Here is a 20,094-nt window from a genome sequence, read left to right on the forward strand (position 1 = left end):
ATGATGTAATATATATGAGAAAGAAGAAAGAATTTGGTCACATGTTTTGTGTGTGTGACAAGAAACATCACATATGTTCACACTACGCATGTGTATAAATAATGTTTAAGTTACTGCCCGAGTCTGAAGACAAATGCTTTCTTATTGTTATTTCAGAAACCCAAATGTTTGAGTGTCTTGGGATTTTTAAACCCTTGACTGTATTTAGTTATGTTTAAAGGAAGACATACTTAAGAAGCTGGAGATTATATATTTTTAAATATTTGTCCAGAACATTGTTGAAACAAACTGCTGAGCAAGTTTTGTTGTTATTCCAGGAGTAAATATTTTGACCAGTCAATATACCAAAATGCTATGGTCAAGTTTGTATTAATAGATGCCATTTATTTAGGCAAACAGACAGAATCACCAAGGCAGACAAAAAAGAAATCCTTGTATTTACTTTGACAGCTTAGACATGTTTACCTTGAACAAGATGATGTCCTAAAAGCTCTTCATTAAGCTTAGGATTAAGTAATAGAATTGTAAAAGGTAAATAGTGTATAAGGTCTTCACCTTAGGTTGTAAATCACTTTTTCCACTGGTATTAATTTATCTAAGAAAACAAAACCTTCTCGAAAAGCTACTAGAAAAAGTGCACATCAAGGAATGCAATTGAACATAGACTTTGGTTGACCTCAGAAGAGAACAAAAACTCAAAAGAAATTTCATAAGATTTTAAGTTTGTTAAGAGGACTACAATATATCTCTGATAATTAGACTCTCAACACATTTGGATTTGCTAATTGGATCTAAGTTCTAATTAGACTTTTCAGGTAACTAAGAATGACATACCATGAATTTAATGTGCTTTTATAGTAGAAACCTACAATTAGCAGCCTTTTCCAAATTCTTTTAATACAGGAAAAGCTGGCTTTTTGTTTACATTGTGGCATACTTTCTCTTTAGATCTATGCACATTTTCGGTTTCTTGATTAAAACTATTTGGGGAACTCACAGAGAAACTTGAGTTTTAATAGGGAGCACCTACCCTTTTATTTGTGAAGGAGTCTTGCCAGTGTATTGACAACTCTGGAAGCCAGGAACAAAACGAAATAAAAGGAAACAAATCATCCTTCAGGAGGAAGCTGCAAAAATAATCAGGTGCCCTATACACCATTCAGTCAATCAGAACAGTCTCCAAATATGACTAAAGGTCTGTTACATTTTTAAAGCATTAGAATTATTAGCATGGATTTCTTCCCAAGATGTGTATTACAGCATTCTCTGCGGCTCTGCTCATTGAGGGATCTGCTAATTCAAGTCACAAGATCTTTTTTCCTCTCATTTCTGAATTGGGAGTCATCAATTTTTATCCTCTTGTGGTGTAGAGGCGGTGATTTTAAAAATGGCAACCCTTAAGGGCGCCTGGGTGGCTCAGTTAGTTAAGCATCCGACGTCAGCCCAGGTCATGATCGCACATCCCTGGGTTCGAGTCCCGTGTCAGGCTCTGAGCTGTCAGCACAGAGCCTGAAGCCTGCTTCAGATTCTGTCTCCTTCTCTCTCTGCCCCTTCCCCATTCACTCTGTCTCTGTCTCTCAAAAATAAAAATAAAACGGGGTGCCTGGGTGGCTCAGTCGGTTGGGCGTCCGACTTCGGCTCAGGTCATGATCTCACGGTTCGTGGGTTCGAACCCCGCGTCGGGCTCTGTGCTGACAGCTTAGAGCCTGGAGCCTGTTTCGGATTCTGTGTCCCTCTCTCGCTCTGCTTCTTCCCTGCTCATTCTCTGTCTCTCTCACTGTCTCAAGGATAAATAAACATTAAAAATTAAAAAAAAAAGACATAAAAAATTTTTAAAAAATGGCAATCCTTAGATTTGGATATTATAAGAGATAGGAACTACATGAGGATGTAAAATTAAACCAGTATTTGGAGTGTAAAGAGAAGTGAATCATTGCAAGACTTAAAGGGAAATGCCACTGCCAAAATATCCCAAGGAAATTGATAGCACTGACAAAAAAAAAAAAAAAAAGGCCAATTATATTGTTGTATGTACTGTGAATATTTGAAAACAACAAAGCCCTATACATACTTTTTCCCTCAAATAAAAGTAGCAACTCTTGTAACGGTAATAAAAAATCTTACATTTTTTTCCAATAAAAGCAGTATAATATCTAATTAAAACCATTGAAATTATAAGAAAATCTAACTTGTGCAATAACTGATCTATTAGAACAGACATTATACTGAAATTATATGCACTATTATTTTTCCAATTCTTGCATTACAGGGACTGAGTTATTGGTGTATTTATAACTCCTTATTAAGTCAGATGCCCTCGCAGAGTCTCCTAAAGCATATTGCATACTGTCATGCGCCATACTATGATATTTAAAGGCATGAAATGGAATTTCTGATTGCTTCATTTGCTATTAAGAAGAGAAACCTCTGCAGGATCCTTTCTATGCCAGTTATTTTGAGAGAGATCACAGTTTGCTGAACGGTCTTCACATAGGTGATTGGATTGTTCCTGAGTCAGGAAAGTGACCAGGCTATTTCATCTTTCAGCTTGGGTGCTGGAATCCTGTCACAGGGCTGAACGGGTCACTGACGGACAAGAAACTGGAGAATAACATGCGCGGAGTGGTTCTCCGTGTGGTGACTGTTCTGGTAAGTCTTGTCAGAGCCTCGTGGTTTGGGCTTCTAGAAGTTACTGTACGCTTTGTTTCTCTATGTTTTATTAAGTGATGCCATCATCTTCAAAGAGCATTTAACAAATCCTGACTATGCTTTCTAAGATATTTTACTGGTCAAATTTTCCAACCTTCAATTTATACGGATCGAAATCATATGGAGGCTTTACCTTTAATTACAGTGCTTTTGTCGGCAACTTTCTCAGACATTTTAGGCCCAGTTTCCATCCTTCTATAGTTTCCTACACATGATAAAGTAAAGGTCTCCCTCAGGCATTCTCTCACTGAAGTATGCAGAAATGACAGTAATCATGCCAAACAAGGGTAGAGTTGACCAAATGTAATAATTCAGTAATACTAAAACATCGGCAGAAAACAATGCTTTTCTAGCAAGAACTTACTTCAAAGGAAAGATCATCTAACTGTTTAACAAGTATTTATTGAGAATCAATAAAGCTCAGTGCTGATTACTGGGGACATTGATGCTTAAAGAAATAGATAGGATTCTGTCTTATGAAGTTTACCACCTACTGATTTTGTGAATATTACCTGTAAATTCTGTGAATTATACATATAAAATAATTATTATAATTACACATACTAAGAAAATCAAATGGTAACTGTTATCATTATTCTGCATATTATTTTCTCTTTTAATAAACATGAAAAATCGCATGTTAATAAAAATATTATTAACGAACAATATACTCAAATGGATACTGACTGAATAGGCATAAAGCAAGAAGATATTAATTTTCCCTTGTTATTTCTATGAGTTTGGGTTTATGCTACTTTATAGTAAGTTTCAAAACATCCATAGTTGTGAGCTTTATTTTTCTTCAGAAAAGCCTATTTGTTTTTAAATTTGAAAAAGGTTTTTCTATAGACTAAGTAAATTATAGAATTAGTAGATTGAAGAAACACAGTCTTTTTGACAAATTAATGCCAACTATCTATCAAAGTTTATAACAGCGATGGGTGCCCCTTGTAAATTGTTTGTTCAATGTTAAGTAGACTCAACATAATTTCATTGTTTTAAAAAAGATCTGTGATATTCTCTATATGACTACATTCAAATGAGTAGTCTGTCCCCCTTTTCGTACCTATAATTTATTCCTAGTTATTGTTTTGATTAGATTTTTACTTTTTGGCAAATGATTTTATTATGAATACTTGACAACTTGAATGTGAATGACAACTTGAACCCAGGCTGTGGTTATGCATGTGCATTGATGTGCTAATATTTAAAAAAAAAAAGACATTTAAAAGGGGGTGAACTATTAATAGTCTTTTCTCTAGTTATTTACATGAAATCTCAGGAGACAGTTTCAATAAAAAATATATATGCATTGTTTTTGACTTCGAGATTCATATTTCTAAGGCAAGCTAGCTTCATTTAGTCACTAAGCAAATATTTATTTAATACTTTACTACATGATAGACTCAGATATAAAATGGATAGTATGTATACCTACTACATAGGTATATATATTCACCTTATTGGTATATTCATACTTCAAGTTATATATAGAATCTTGTTGGGAGAAGAACATACAAAAAAAAAAAACTACAACCAAGAAGTATTAAGTACTTTCTATATGCCAGGTACTTTATGAAGTTTTTGTCTGTATTATTTTATTGAGTCCTCACAGTATTTCCAAGAAATAGATACTTTTCTGATCCCAAGGATGAGGAAGAGGAAACTGGAACATCCATAAGCCGGTTTGGGAAAAAAAATGTGGAGGATATACTGATAGTAAGCAGCAGAGGTAGTTAGGATTCAAATCCAAGAAGTCTGACTGACTCTAGGCCTCTTAATTTCTTCCCTCTTAACATATATTATAGTTTTCTCCACTCTTACTGTGATATGTGTGAGAATCGAGGTATTTATAGGATTTTACTTCATTTGAGAATTAAAATTTTGTAACTCTGAATAAGATGACAGTGAATTTAATGGGAAACCTTATGGTCAATTATTTTAAATTCATTTCCAGGCTGAACAAAATGATTGCTATTTTGTGCATGAAATGGTATTATTGCTTTACACAGCGGTAATGCATGCATGCCTCAGCATCACCTTCATGACTCATAATGGTCTCTGTTACCTGTAAACTCAGCCCCGCACAGATCCCAAACATGGTTAGTGAGTGGAAATATGGAAACAGTGTTTCCCCAGGCATTCTGTGAGCAAATGTGGGTTTATCAGTTATTACACTTGTTACACGTCCATGTTATGCAGCCATTGTACTTAATACTTCGGTAGGCTTACTGTTTCTTCCTGTAATTCCTGTTTGAATGGAAACCTGCCATGCCTTTCTTATTTCTTTCCTACAAGCACTCTTCTAGGTCCAGCTATTCCTTACATGGCCTCACAGGCTTTTGCCACCGACACTAAGAATCACTCTCCCCTCCACCCACCCAGCAACTCCAAAATCTTGACTAAATCCTGAAACTTAGATTTGTTTTATAATAAACTTGATTTAACCATATAAACACCACTTCCTTATATTCTATGTACTTGCTTCCAACACTCTCAGGAAGGGAGAAGGAGGAGGGAGGATTCCTGTGTAAAGCCCCTGAGGAAAGGTCTTTCAGTTTTTATTCCATCCTAAGCAACCTCATCCCACTACTACACATACCTCCTTTAGTGCTGAGGACGTTTATGCTATAATGACACACAGGTTAATAAAATTGATTGTCTTTACCTAAATTTTGAAGTCCCCATTCTTATGACTACTAACGGTAGTTCATTGACTTGAAAGGAATAATCTGATACTTTTTAAAATTTATTTTCAAGTTAGTTAACCTACAGTGTAGTCTTGGCTTCAGGAGTAGAATCCAGTGATTCATCACCCATATACATAAGATACGCAGTGCTCACCCCGACAAGTGTCCTCCTCAATGCCCATCCCCCATTTTCTCCACCTACATTAACCCTCAGTTTGTTCTCTATATTTAAGAGTCTCTTATGGTTTGCTCTGATATTTATTTTAAATGAAATAATTCAGCACCATACCATATATGATCCCTTGAGCAAATAAATGGTACATACAAATGGTTAATTGGAGAGTCGAATAAAGGGATTATTAACAAGAATGTAAATAGGGTTAAAGGAATCAACAAAGGTATTGAAGCACCAGGACCTAGAGGCACAGCAAGTCTTGCTTGACTACTCTGATGGGGAGGAAGTAATAATAACAGATTTGCCAATAGTTAGAACCATGGGAGAGAGACCATTCAGTAGTAGCTGTGAACTCCCACATGGCAAGGGGATGGAGAAAGTCACGGCCAAACCCCCATCAGGCAGTGAGGAAGTGAGGAGACAGGTTACCTCAGTTTCACTCCTCCTGTCTTTCCATCCCTTCATTGTCCTCAGTTGAAAATCTAACCAAAGTCAGAGGGCAAGGGAGCCCAAGTAAGGAAGACCATGAACATCAGTCATCCAGGACACAAAGCAGGGCAATATAGGACATAGTAGATCCAGAGGGGAAACCGGGAAAAACCAACATCGGCATCTACTGTTTGAACGGATCTGTTAAAAACATTAATGTGTCATTTAGTCCTTATAAAAAACCTTACAAAAGATGTACTAATGACATTAGAAGAGTGAAAATAGGTCACAAAAATGTTAACTAAATTCCCATGACCATATAGCTAACAAGAGCTAGAGATAAGTTTCAAGCCCAGAGATCTGAGTTCCAGAGGCCATGTCCTTAGCCTCTCTTGTATTCTGCCTTAAGAATCGGAATGAACTCATGTTAGGTTTAAATTAAATATAACAATTGACATGTGAGGGTTCCAGATGTTATGGGATTGATAACTTTGGAGTCTATTTCTAAATAGCATCACATATGGATAACTATAAATCAGCCATCACCAAAGCTATATAAATGTCTTAGAAATGGAGGAGAAGATGGAATAATAAAACTCAGACCCTACAAGCCAAGTCCTTTTTCTAAACTTTTTGTTTTTATATTTGGTTCACTAATCTCTCCTTTTTATCGAGTGGACCAAGTGTATTACTACAAGGCACTTAACTAAGATTTGCTTTTACCTTTTAACTCCCAAAATAGTGCAACTGTGGATAGCCATAAATGACCAATTATATCATTCATTTTTTTTTCATAGCAATATACAAATTGTTGTTGGAAACATCACTGAGTTGTAAATATCATTATAATACTTAGAGAAATACAATGGAAAGTATTTGGCAACAAGTGAAAAGAAAGGCTTGAGAAGCTATGCTTTTCAAGATATCTGAAAAACAGAAACTGGCATTTAGAAGGAGCTCGCTGATTAATACGTCTTATTTTTTTACTTGCTTTTACTTAAAACAGACACATGCCATCTCTAATGAAACATGAATTCACTCAGAAATTCATTGATAAATACTTATTGAGTGTCTTCTTCTAGACGCTTGGGGTACCTACAAAACAGACAAACATACTGACTTCTGGGAGTTCCATTCTACCAGGCATCTTCTAAAGCTCTCAGAATATTTTTGGAAAAATGCAGTACCATTGTCTTATATTACATATGCAACACAATGTTCCTCTGCCATTACCATAGAAATAATTTTAAAACTTTGTATAAATACATGATTGGAAATTGATGGTAAAGCTGTTGTGGTGATTTTTCTGTACTTTATAAATTCAAAACCATACAATTTTTAACATTTTAATATCTGTGAAATCAGGATGCATCTTTCAATTAATGGTTCCTTGTGATTATATTTGGCAGCATATTTTATCTTTATTAGCGGTAGGAAAAACAACTGTGCATTTTATAATTGAAAATATTTTAGATTAAATAATATATGGAGGGTATTTTTGTAAAATTAATTAAGTTAATGGATATTCCTGGAAAGTTGAATTCAACAAAACTGGGCAAGAAGCCATCATAAAGACAGAAACTATTTTAAATAATTCTCCCAAAAGAAAAGAAAGAACACTAGGAAATGAAACCATTTTTTTTTAAAAAGGAGAATAATAGCAATTCAAACATCACTGTCTAAATGAAAACTATCATTAGAGTCATAGCTCTAAAAGTTGAAAATATACAAAATACACAAAAGCAGTGTATCTTAAACCAATACCACATAAAGCTAAGTCCAAACTATGTGTTGAGAGATGGTATGTTTTCCCAAGCAACTCACTATAAGAAGAGTGTGGCAGGCAGCCACCCACCGAGTTACTGTTTTATGAGTAATTTCCTTTTCCTAAAGTATTTCCCTATTATTAGTTTCATTTCTTGGAACTTTTTTTTCAGCAGGCCTATTTCCCTCTGAAAATTTACATGTTATCTGAGATCAGAGAAAGGTAAAACAAACGAAACCATTAGCCTTGATTCAAGTATTTACTGAGCTTACATTGTAAGCTAAGCATTGTGCTAAATTCCAGAGAGGCAAAGCTAAGTAAGATAGTCTCTGCTTTCCAGGAGCTCTACATAAACCATTTTCTCAAAATGAATAAGTTTTCTATCAGAAAGGAGAACGTGTATGTGAAGGACTCAGAATTAAATACATTTTTGGAGAAACTGAAAAAGAATGACAAAGTTGAGAAAAATAGAGAGAGAAAAATAGAAAAGGACAGATGTCACACTATTCTTATGATCTAATCTTGGCAATGATGTCTAGGATCGACCTCATGGCTTTATAGGACAATTTAATTTCTTATTTTGTTGTGTTCTTTCATTCAGAAATCTTTGCAACTCTTTTTTTTTTTTTTGGTAGTAATTTCATTAATGTTACATTCTCCCTCTCAACTATAAGTAACAGTAAGACACAAAGTTGATTTCACTTAAAATACCTGGTATGTAAAAGTAGATCAAGAACTATTTGTTGAATGAACATATCAAAATTTCAGATAGACTGAATGGGTGTGTGTGGTGGGGTTGGAGGGCAGGGAGTGGAGGGAGAGGAAAAGAAAAAATAGAAAAAGAGAAAAAAAAAAACCCATCTGTAATTACAACAAATAAGAATAGGTATGCACACAAAACTATGCCTTTGAATAGGCCAGACTATACATAGGTGGTCTTATGATTCCTCATTCTTTGATTTCCATTCCCTAAGTCCAAATTTCTAAGGGAGATGACAAAGGATAGCCTAAAGTGACAGGTATTATTTTTTCAGCATGGCATTTCATCTAGAATCTTTTTCTCTTTATTACACCTTGGTGAACCAATTACACAGTTTTGATGGAATGCTGGAGACACCTTTGTCTGTTTTATTTACACCTTGTACAAGTCACTAAGCTTCCTGCTTTTCACTGTTGTCTTCTGAAGGACATCTTGTTTTCCTATACTTCCTAGATCTCCAAATCACCATGGCTGGGTCCATCACTCTTTACTAGTCAAAACCTAGTTGGATGAAAAAGCACAGCATTCAGTTTTTGTAGACCTCTAAGCTATTTACTCCTTCCAGAATTTCCTCCCTCTGATCACCTTAGTGGGGGAGGCAGGAGTAGATATCTGCTACCTCTCTGCTTCCTCAGATAATCATGTCCCAGTGTTCCCATTGTGTCTCCTTAGCTTTCCCAACCATTCACTGATATATTAACCCAGCGTTATTGAGTCAGCATCCTCTCTATGACAGGCATGATGTTAGGTGCTAGGGATGCAGAAGTAACAAAGTAGCATGGTTTCTGCTGTCATAGAACATGACATCTGCTGGAGAATATTGACAACATCCAAATAAAGACACAAATGAATGGGATATAAGGAACTGCTTTCTTGACAGACAGCTACCTGAGGTATAGCTCTCAAAGTGTGAAGGATCATGTATATCCTAGATGCCTCTTAGAAAAAACTTTGAGGGTGGAAGATGAAGAGAGAACGTGGGCAACAAGATGGTTTGCACATAAATAAAACCTATGTTATATTATTAGACTATTAAAGTCCAAAATCAATAAGAACAAAATCATAATCTATATGCTATTTGACCAACTATTTTCTCATAAACTCTGTAATTTTTATCTGAACTTAAAATTTTATAGTTAGACCCAGTATTAAATACAAAGAACATAAATAATTATTTTCAAAAGTCAAAAGAATCAAAGCTAATAAATCTTTTGACAGAGTTGACACTGGAAAATAACTTAACCCACTTATAGCATATTCAGATAACTATATGGTTTTAAGGTAAAGAAGTAGAAACGTTTAACTCAAAACATCAAGAATCACTCATATTATGAAATAGCAAGATCATATATGAAGAGAAGTTAGAAATAATCTTGAATTGGGGCGTCTGGGTGGCTTAGTCGGTCAAGCCTCCGACTTTCGCTCAGGTCATGATCTCGCGGTTCGTGGGTTCGAGCCCCACGTTGGGCTCTGTGCTGACTGCCAGCTCAGAGCCTGGAGCCTATTTCAGAGTCTGTGTCTCCCTCTCTCTCTGACCCTCCCCTGCTCACGCTCTCTATCTCTTCTAGAAATAAATAAAAATATTTTTAAAAAAAGAAATAATCTTGAATCATTTAATAGTCTCTTGGTCTTAGAGTCAGTCATTGTTAGCCTTTTTTCCACCCGCAATATTTTCATTTACAGGTACACTGATATTTTATAATTCATTTTCCCACAGTCTACAGGAAGCATAAACTTTGATAAAATCGGGATAATGGACAAAGAAGAAAAGAGCAAAATAGGGTACACGTGTGTATTGTTCATGATCTTTTAAGGAAAGGGCAATCCAACTAGAAGAAAAATCTACCCCTTTTTTTCCTCTTTTGGACTATGCCATTCAGAGTTTATTTAACATTCTTATATTAAATGCAAATAAATAAATTTAAGGTTTTTTAAAAATGTGTATTGATTATTTTGAGAAAGAGAGGGAAAGAGAGAGAGTATACAGAGGAGTGAAGGAGAGGCAGAGAGAGAGAGAGAATCCCAAGCAGGCCCCGCACTGTCAGCACAGAGCCTGACACGAGGCTTGATGTCACAAGTCATGAGATCATGACCCAAGCCAAGATCAAGAGTTGGACACTGAATCGACTGAGCTATCCAGGCACCCCTAATTTTTTGTTTTTTTGTTGTTGATGTTGTTTGAATGTTAAGGGACATTATGAGCAATATGTAGCCAACAGATTCTCAAATTGCACAATATACCAGGAAGTATGAAGTTTAGAAATAGTAATTTATGTATGTCAGTATAAGATCAAGGAGTGCACTTATTTGCTTCTGGATGCACATTTAACAATAGAGTAAATAACATGTGATTACTTCTCTAACTGGAGGAACTTCAGCCTATTTTATTGCCTTTTCTCCACCTAGTCTTCTCTCCTCAAATACTCATGCAAAGTATTTAGCATATACTGCAAAGAGTTCTGGCCTTACCAGTCAGAAGATGTCAGTTCAAGTTCCTGCTTTCTACTTAATAGATCCTTGAACTTATGGAAACCAAGTATCTATTTTGAGCCTCCGTTTTTCTGTCTGTAAAAAGGGAATAATGAAACTGGCCTTTAATGAGATCAAATAGGTTTTTATGAATAAATAGGTTAAATTATGTGAAAGCAGTTAGGAACATACGCAATATTTTTAAATATAAGATGTATCTGCAGTCGAACAATGATGTGTAAATTAACTGAAGAAAAGAAGAAGTGAGCATGAGTGATCACATAAGCATAATGAATCATTGTCATCAATCTTTAGATTTTTGTGGGAAATTATTTAAAAGACTCTAAGGTGGACAAAGACACATAAATTGCAGAATCGTGACTGTTAAGCTCAGTTACGGTTACCTTAATTTGAAAACCTGCTAATGAGAGCCTGCTAGTGAAGTTTGTGCTTTCTATAGGAAAAATGAGCAGCAGCAACAAAAAATACCTGAAAAAAAAATCCCCAAATTATAAGCTGTAAATATTTCTAAAAGTCTATGTATCTAATTATATTATCTCATAAGAATTGTGTTTGATTCAGGTTAGCTTTAAATACATTATATGTTAATATATACATTAAAAAAAATACCTTAGTAATAGCCCTTAAATTCATTGTTCTCAGTTTTTTGCTAAGGACATGGCCCCATTTTTGCTACTTAAAGACCTTCAGCATTTTGAACCCCCACAGAGGTTTAAGCTTTCTTGCGCTCTCAGCCTGTCATCCTTCTGAGACTAGAGGCAAAGTTAGGGGCTGAGAGAGTAAGTGTGACGAGAGGCTCCACTGAACAGGTACTCCCAGCAGGGAGGTGGCAAGTTCTGATAGCTCCTACAGCATTGTCTGAATACGGCTCCTTTGGAAGAGTTAATAAATAATGCAGTTTGGTTCAAGGCTTCAGGCAAAAATGGCAACTCTGGCTGAGGAAATTTCCAGTGGATGCTGTATAAAATAAACTGTAAGTTGCAATAAAATACAGTAAGTGCGATGTCATAAATACTACATTGGAAGGACACAGCACAGCATTGTGGTTAAGAACTTAGTCCCTGGAGGAGTCCACCTCAAAGTTGGCAGCGTGAACAGCTCATGGACTCACGTCCCAGCAAAACAACCAGAGCTCCAAAAAATTAAGTAAGTAAACAAATAAACAAATAACACCATTTAAAGTCTGGAAATATCTCAAAGGGCATACAGGAAATAAAGTAACACTTATTAAAGTAAATCTAGGGGCGCCTGGGTAGCTCAGTCGGTTAAGCGTCCGACTTCGGCTCAGGTCATGATCTCACGGTTCATGGGTTCGAGCCCCGCATCGGGCTCTGTGCTGACAGCTCAGAGCCTGGAACCTGTTTTGGATTCTGTGTCTCCCTTTCTTTCTGCCCCTCCCCCACTCATGCTCTGTCTCTCTCTGTCTCAAAAGTAAAATTAAAATAATAATAATAATAATAAAAAGAAAATCTAAAACAGTAAGAACAAGAGTCTGTGGCATCTGAGCTTCATCCTGTTCCTTCTCCTTCCACATCACCCCTTGCCCTATTCAATTTGATAGAAGCTTCTTTCCGAAGAAGACAGGGCTCCCTTGCCCCTGAATTCCCAGTCAAGAGTTATTTTTTTCTGGAGAGACAGGCAGCTGTCTCTTCAGAGACATTTCTTGTATCTTCCGTTTCTAATCTGAAGAGGCTAAATTCCTGGTGAGCGTGGGCAACAGTTTGGGGGCTCTCTTTCTCCATGTAGCTCCCGCCATCAGGATAGTTTTGGTTCCAGGTGTAGCAAAACTCTACGTTTGCTGTAGGTACCCACATGCAAAAGAATGAATTCAGATCCCTACATTAAACCATATATAAAAATTAACTCCAAATGCATCATAGACTTAAATGTAAGAGATAAATCTATATAATTGTTATAGGAAAACATAGGTGAAATTTTTGTAACTTTACTTTGGCAGTAGATTCTTAGATATGGCACTCAAAGCACAATCAAAAGAAAATGAAAATGTTGGATTTCATCAAAATTAAGAACATATGCCTGAAAGGGCAGGATCAAAAAAGTAAAAGGACAACCCAAAGCTCGATAGAAAATATTTACAAATCATATATCTGGTTAGGGACTTGTTTTTAGTATACATAAACAGTAAAGTTGGAATGATTCAATATGAAGAGGAAAATAAATCAATTAAAAATAAGCAAAGGATCTCAATAGACAGGTTTTCAAAGAATGTATATACATTGTCAATAAGCACATGAAAAGATTCCCCAAACTATTTGCCACTGTGGAAATGCAAATGAAAACTATAATGAGTTACCACTTCACACCCTCTAGGAAGGCTATAAATCGAAAGGACAGATATAGCAATTGTTGACAAGGTTTTGGAAAAATTGGAACCCTCTTGCATTCCTGGTAAGAATGTAAAATAGTGTAGCTGGTTCAGAAAAAAGTTTGGCAGTTCCTCAAATGGTTAAACATAGAGTTACTATATGACTCAGAAATCAGATATTCTACTCTAGATATATGCCCAGGAGAAATGAAAACTTATATTCACACAAAAACTTGTACACAACTATTCATAGCCTTATTGATAATAGCAAGAAAAAAGTGGAAACAATGCACATGTCTATCAACTGATGGATGGAATAATAAAAGCAGTATATACATAAAATTGAATATTATTTGGCAATAAAATAAAATAAAATAAAGCATCGATAACATGGTACTTGGGTTAACCTTGAAAACTTTATGCTAAATAAAAGATACTAGTTACAACAGATAACATATCATATGATTCCATTTATGTAAAATGTCGAAAACAGGCAAATGTATAGGCATAGAAAATAAATTAGTGACTGCCTAAGGCTGGAGAAGATTAGGGGATTGGGAGATGATGACTAATGGGAACTGGATTTCTTTTGGGAATAATGTTCTAAAACTGATTGCAGTGATGGTAGCATGTCTATGAATATATTGATGCTGCTGAATTTTGAACACTTTGAATTAGCGAATTACATAGTATGTGAATTATATCTCAATGAAGTAATTTTAAAATAAAGAAACTTCTGGAACTGGATTATGTTGAATCCACAATTCCTCAACTCTCTATGATTCTATTTCTTCATGTGTAAAATGGAAATAATATTATCTGTCACAGAGAGCACCTATGAAAATTAAAGGAGTTAATGCATGCAAAGAACAAAGGACTTATAGCAGCCTGGCATATAGGAAGTATATATGTGCGTGTATTTTAGTTCTTATTATGCACAGAAGGTTAAGGGAACACGTAGAAGAAGCATCTAACTCATGGGTAGTACAGTAGGAGAGTCCTGAAGATTGACCAAATTAATTTTGAAAGATGAGCAAAGATTACCAAGGCTTAAGTAGAAGGGAAGGTGTGTCCAACAATGTAAAGAGTATATGTGAAAGTATGCAGACATCAAGAATTTAAAGTATCCTAAAAGTAAATAGGAATGTTACCTGAAATAAATGAAATTGAAATGCAGAAAATTCCAGCAGACTGTGTGCAAGGTATTCTTTTTTAAGAGCCCCTTTAGAGACAAGTCAATTAGAAATTTGCTTGTGAAAGTGAGGTTAGCATGATATAATTTAGATAATGTGCATCAACAAGTTAAAGATACCATCATTATAATTCTGATCTTGCCTGAAGTTTAGATAAAATGGCTCTCATTTTTGTTATCAAAACAGCATAATCAGTAAACATAGCTCTGTAACGTACACATATTTTATTCTCTTCTGCTGATTGTACCCATCTTATGTGAGAGAAAAAGGAAGAATGTGATTTTTACGAAGAGACACTTGAGGATTATATGCAAACGATGGCCTACACACCCAATGTAATTTATAGCAACACTGGACTGTGTGTTCACTTCAGTGCTGACTGAATAAAATCATCATGAGAATTGATGCATGACAATGCTTGACAATGTCTTATTTTTTCTCATCACACCAATTTTTAAGATGAGAGCTGTCATACAGACATGTGAGAGTATCAGTATTGCATTGAGGTAACTGTGCATGACCGGACGTTTTTCCTTTTGGAAGCTGAAACGTGAACTCTTGGACCTAACAATGAATAAATGTTTCAGAGATGTATTATATAATTTACTTCTGAAAAATAGATTTACAACTTGTCTCCAGAGGTTTAGAAAGATATTGACACAGTCATTTGCAAATTCAAAGATGTAGACACAGTAGGCCTATATCAACTTCCATAACTTCTGCAATATTCTAAACAAAATTATATGGACTATATCATACTTTACGTTCAGAATTGCATTTTTCCGCCTTATCTGAAAGAAGCTCAATGTCAAGGTGACCTTGGTGTTTTAAGTTATCTTTTACCAATTTGATGGTTTTAAGCATAGTTACAAGAACACAAAATGGGTCCTTAAGTAGAATTCCTCAGAAACGAACATGAGTATAAAAATAAAAACTAGAGAAATGCTTCTGCTATAGAGTTTACTCTTTGGAGCTTCAAAAGAACCTGTTAATGAATTAATAATTAGTAAAGCTTATAGATAATGTTACCAGCTAACCGTTAGAACACACTTACTAAAAATCTTAATTCTTATTTTAATTATCTCCTGTTTTCTTGGAACCTCAAGTTTATTATTTGCATATTCTCGATATGACTGAGATTTAGAGCTAATTAAGTAACTTCTTCAAGAGGCTCTTTGGTGGCTCAGTCAGTTGAGCATCTGACTTCAGCTCAGGCCATGATCTCATGGTTTGTGGGTTCAAGACCCACATCAGGCTCTGTACAGACAGCTCAAGGCCTGGAGCCTCCTTTGGCTCCTGTGTCTCCATCTCTCTGCCCTCTCCCACTCACACTCTGCCTCTCTCAAAAATAAATGAACATTATTTTTTTTTTTAAATAATGTCTTCAAGTTACCTATATGGTAAAAACTAAGCATTGAATTTGTGTTTGTCTGACTCCCTCACCACCCATGATGGAGTAACGAATACTGGACTAAATCCCTCTTCTAAACAACTAGAAAACCAAGCAAAGAATGGAAAAACTTTCAAACATCAGTGAGCAGATGAAAAAGGATTTTGATTACTAAGAGGTTAGAAACAACTAAATGATCCCAGTAATCACCCCAGACTTCTGGCTGGTGGCAATTTCCATACTGGAGACACAGGGATATAAATCCAAAACAGAGCTTGTTAGCCTCACTGAGTTGAAAAATTAGAGATAGAAGTTTGGGAAGGCCAGGTGGTTGGTAATTTAGGGACATTCTCTGGAATAGAGGGAGCCATTGAGGAGAATACTTGCAAAAGTTCTGAGTCTTGGCTGAGTAATAGGTTGTAAATGCATATGGAGAAACTGTACAAAGTTGGGCAAAGGATGACAGGAAGCACATCAATTCTCATAACTCATATATGATGTAGAGACATTAGAAAAAGATTTCATTTGGGAGTAGGGGAGATCTTATTCTTTAAAAGGACATGTGAAAAACATGTGGTTATCTTTGAATCATGTAGTAATTAATAAATATTTAGGTGGACAAAGTTATATAGATATAAAGTAGGATAGTCCCATGTGTCTTGCTATTTTGGTGTCTTATATGTTGCCCTGACCTCTCAAAAGGTCTAGCTTCTTATCGGGAAGATGAATATTTCATCTACCATTTCCGAACTTCAATAGTATGTTCATGGTGCTGCTGTTTTATAGTTGACCTAAATTAACCTGGGGTAAACAGATAAAAAAAAAAAAAGTCACAGAAAGTTGTCTTTGCCTATGTTTTAGAACGCTTCCCAATCAGTAAGGAAGAGCAGTTTAGAAATAAAATGTAATAATTAGATTTCTGTTTACACAGGAAATAAATTTTGAGAAAACCTAGCATGCTTTTCCAGTGCTTCTCAAAGAGCCATGGAGCTGGATGGCAGTGAGGGGCTAGACTCTAAGGAGGATTAAGATTCTCTCAGGGGCATAGGAACACAGGTTGACCAATAGGGAATCATTTATCAAATCACTATCCATTGAACTAAATGGGACCCTAGGGTAACCTGAAATGAAGAGGTACCTCCAAAAACCATTCAATGTGGGAGTAGCTTACTCATCTGTCAGCTTGTAGAACACAAGCAGCTATTAAAACTCAGCTCCCTCTAGAGAAGTAGGAGTTAGTCAAGGAGAGAACCACCATACTGCATGGAGGTCCCAGAATGGAAAAGTTGGTCAAGGAAAGGAAGGCAAATGCATACTCTTTCAGAATATACCCCTTGGGTTTTTTAATGATCAGTTAGAATACAAAGAGGTTTGGGTTTTAAGGTGTCGTTTCACAGCATCTCCATGTAAACTGTGTACTAATTATTTTAACCTGGAAACAGAAAGGCAATCATGCTGGAAATGAACTGTGATTCTTGCATGTTTAAAATCTTTTAGCCAGAATTTTGGGTTCTCTTGATAATGGAAGTTAGCATGAAGAAATGAACTTATATTTTTTAAGGGTCTTTTCTTTGGTAGATGTTATTTTATTTTTATTTTTATTTTTCTTCTCTTTCTCTCTTTTTTTTTTAAATTTTAACCATTGCTAGTGGCATGATAGTTGAAATGGGAAAAATGAAATACTCAAACTAATTTTTCCCATTGATTCTTATGTAGAGTAATGTGTTCCACAGTTGAATTAAAAATAACAAGCTGTATGTTTTTCTGAGCCACATGTAATCTCCAAGACCATGGTCAATAAAGCACTCAAGAAAATGAAGATTTGAAGCATAATGGTCTGAAGTCTATTGGGGAAGAAAGAAGAAACTGATTAGCATTTGAAAGCAAGGTCCTTTACTTTTTTAAAAGTCAAGGAGAATAAAAAAAGTGATCACTCATCAAGAACAAAGAGTTTGAAAAATATCTCACCTTCGTTTTATTAGTCCTTTCAAATTTTAAGAATGACCTTTGGTTATCAACTCCAAGAACCAAGATGCATTTTAATACACATAGCACTGCATTTGGGAACACAGCTAGAGTATCTCCTTGAGGAATGCAGGAATAAATAGGACCGATGCTTATTTTTTGACCTTCCTAAGTGACTTTTGTTCCAACCAATGAAGGATGTCATAGACTGGATAAGTGTTAGTGCTGGTTTAGGCTAAGTATTGATTTATTATACAATAAAATATAGCAATGCAAAAAAAAATGTTTTCTACATCTTTACATTTTCTAGTAAATTATCAGAATCCCCCTCTAATTCCTTAATATGTGTCCCCATAATTAATTCAACACTGTAATTCATATCCACAGTCCTGATAAGAACTGGCACGGAGGTCATTTTTATATGTCGTCTTATTTTTTAAATAACATTTCAGGTAATCTTTTTTATATGCTTATTAATTTGTGAAACTGAATATTGTCTTTGTAGCTTTAAGTTCAGACTTCTCCACGTTTTGTAAATCCCCACAGATTTGTTTCTTGCTTTTAAATATCAGCACCTTTCTGCTTTCTACTGTTATGTTTCTGCCCTCTATGCAGGAGATCTTTTCTTTTAAGTTTCCCACTGTGCTTCGTAATAAAATCAAAAGAAAAAGTTACATCCTTCAGAAAGCATTCAGCTCACTAGAAATAGAAAACCTGTCACCTTATTCTTAAAACCTTAGATCAGGCAGGCCAGTGGCAGAAATAGTGAGTGCATTTCCTACAAAGGATATAGAATGGGCCTAGAGAAATTATTAGGTGCCTTGTTCTCTCCAGATCTCCTTTTAGGGAAGAGACCTTTGTTCAAGAAAAAAGCTTGAGACTGATGGGAGAGACCCTTTTCCTCCACCCTCTTAGGTTCCAATGTTGGGGGGTCCTGTGAATTAAGGGGCAATAGGCAGTTTAACAAGAGGTAGGGCTTCAAAAAGGAAAGAAAAGAAGGGTCTATTGTTTGTTTGTTTAATTCTAAGGGGAACGAAAAGTCTGTTTCCTTCCTGGAATTTGCAGGAAACTCCCTTGAAGTAGGGTTAACGACAGTTGAATTTTCAGGAGGCTCTGCTTTAGTCTGATAAGGAAAGTGCAGATAAGATTTTAAATGTTTTCACTTTAAAATAATCTTTTTGCTAAAACTGTGATCTCATCAATATGCTGACTAAAGTTAAAGTGTGACTTGGGAGAACATGTAAATAACTCTACTTTAGAAATGAAAAGGAGTTTGAGATTATGGAGTGCAGTGATAGTGTGATGCCCAGATCGCGATCTCCCCAAAATCCCAAAACCACCAAGGAGTCCGAGTCACATATGCAAAAGCAAAGGGCGTTTATTCGGGCTTAAGCTCAGGCTCCCAGACCTCACCAACGCAGTGGATCCGTGCTGAGAACCCCGAGCAAAGGCAGAGTAAGGTTTTTATGGGGTTTGAGACGGGGGAGTTACAGAAGTTGTGGCATGGAAACAGTGATCCAATCATAATTATTCAACATTATTGACAGCGGGTTTAACCATACACATTGTCTAGAGTATTCATTACTTTTGGCGGGATCCAATTACAACATTTAGAGTACTTTTAAATTCAACCAATCACAGAGCGAGCCTAGGGTCTTGTTCGGCGACTAAAGGGTTAACTTTAACATTAGGTAACAGTGTCCTATCTATAGTTTCTATCTGCAGGCCTCTCCCTTAGTAATGTGGAGGGTGGTCGCTGGCCTTTCCTGATTGGGTGTTGCAAGGGTGGTTACTCCTGCCTTGGGCGATGTGTAACTACCTGATAGTTTCCGGGAAGCTCAAACTCAGGCCTTCTAGTTTAGAGGGGAAACAAAGCCTGTCATGGAGTCAGTTTGGTTTAGACGTTTAGACTTGTGGCCTCACAATACAGAGAGGGAGAATGACTGATTGAGAAACTGATGAGGTTTGGGAGTGATGGTGGGGTTCATAGGCTGATGGCTAAGAAAGAATTATTGAAGACATCTTTAGTGCAAAACGGTGATTTTATTAAAGCAAAGGGACAGGACCCATTGGCAGAAAGAGATGCACTGGGGTTGTGAAGAATGACTGGTTATATACCATGAACTTGGGAGAGGTAAAGTCAAAAGGGAAGTTTCTAAAGAGGTTTTCATATGCTAAAGACTCAGACTACTGGAGGCCTAG

General features: G+C 36.0%; 1 protein-coding gene across 3 annotated transcripts in view; it reads left to right on the forward strand.

The window, feature by feature from the left end:
- The window catches only part of GRID2 (glutamate ionotropic receptor delta type subunit 2), a 1,445,111-nt gene that overhangs the window by 1,053,354 nt on the left and 371,663 nt on the right, over positions 1-20,094 (forward strand). For all 3 annotated transcript variants that reach the window (XM_077762310.1, XM_077762308.1, XM_077762309.1), the window contains one exon: positions 2,548-2,649. In XM_077762310.1, the coding sequence (XP_077618436.1) occupies positions 2,548-2,649 (102 nt within the window). The remainder of the gene's footprint in view (positions 1-2,547; positions 2,650-20,094) is intronic.

This window comes from Crocuta crocuta, unplaced genomic scaffold (genome assembly GCF_008692635.1).
Source record: "Crocuta crocuta isolate KB4526 unplaced genomic scaffold, BGI_CrCroc_1.0 scaffold83, whole genome shotgun sequence".
NCBI classification, from domain to species: domain Eukaryota; kingdom Metazoa; phylum Chordata; class Mammalia; order Carnivora; family Hyaenidae; genus Crocuta; species Crocuta crocuta.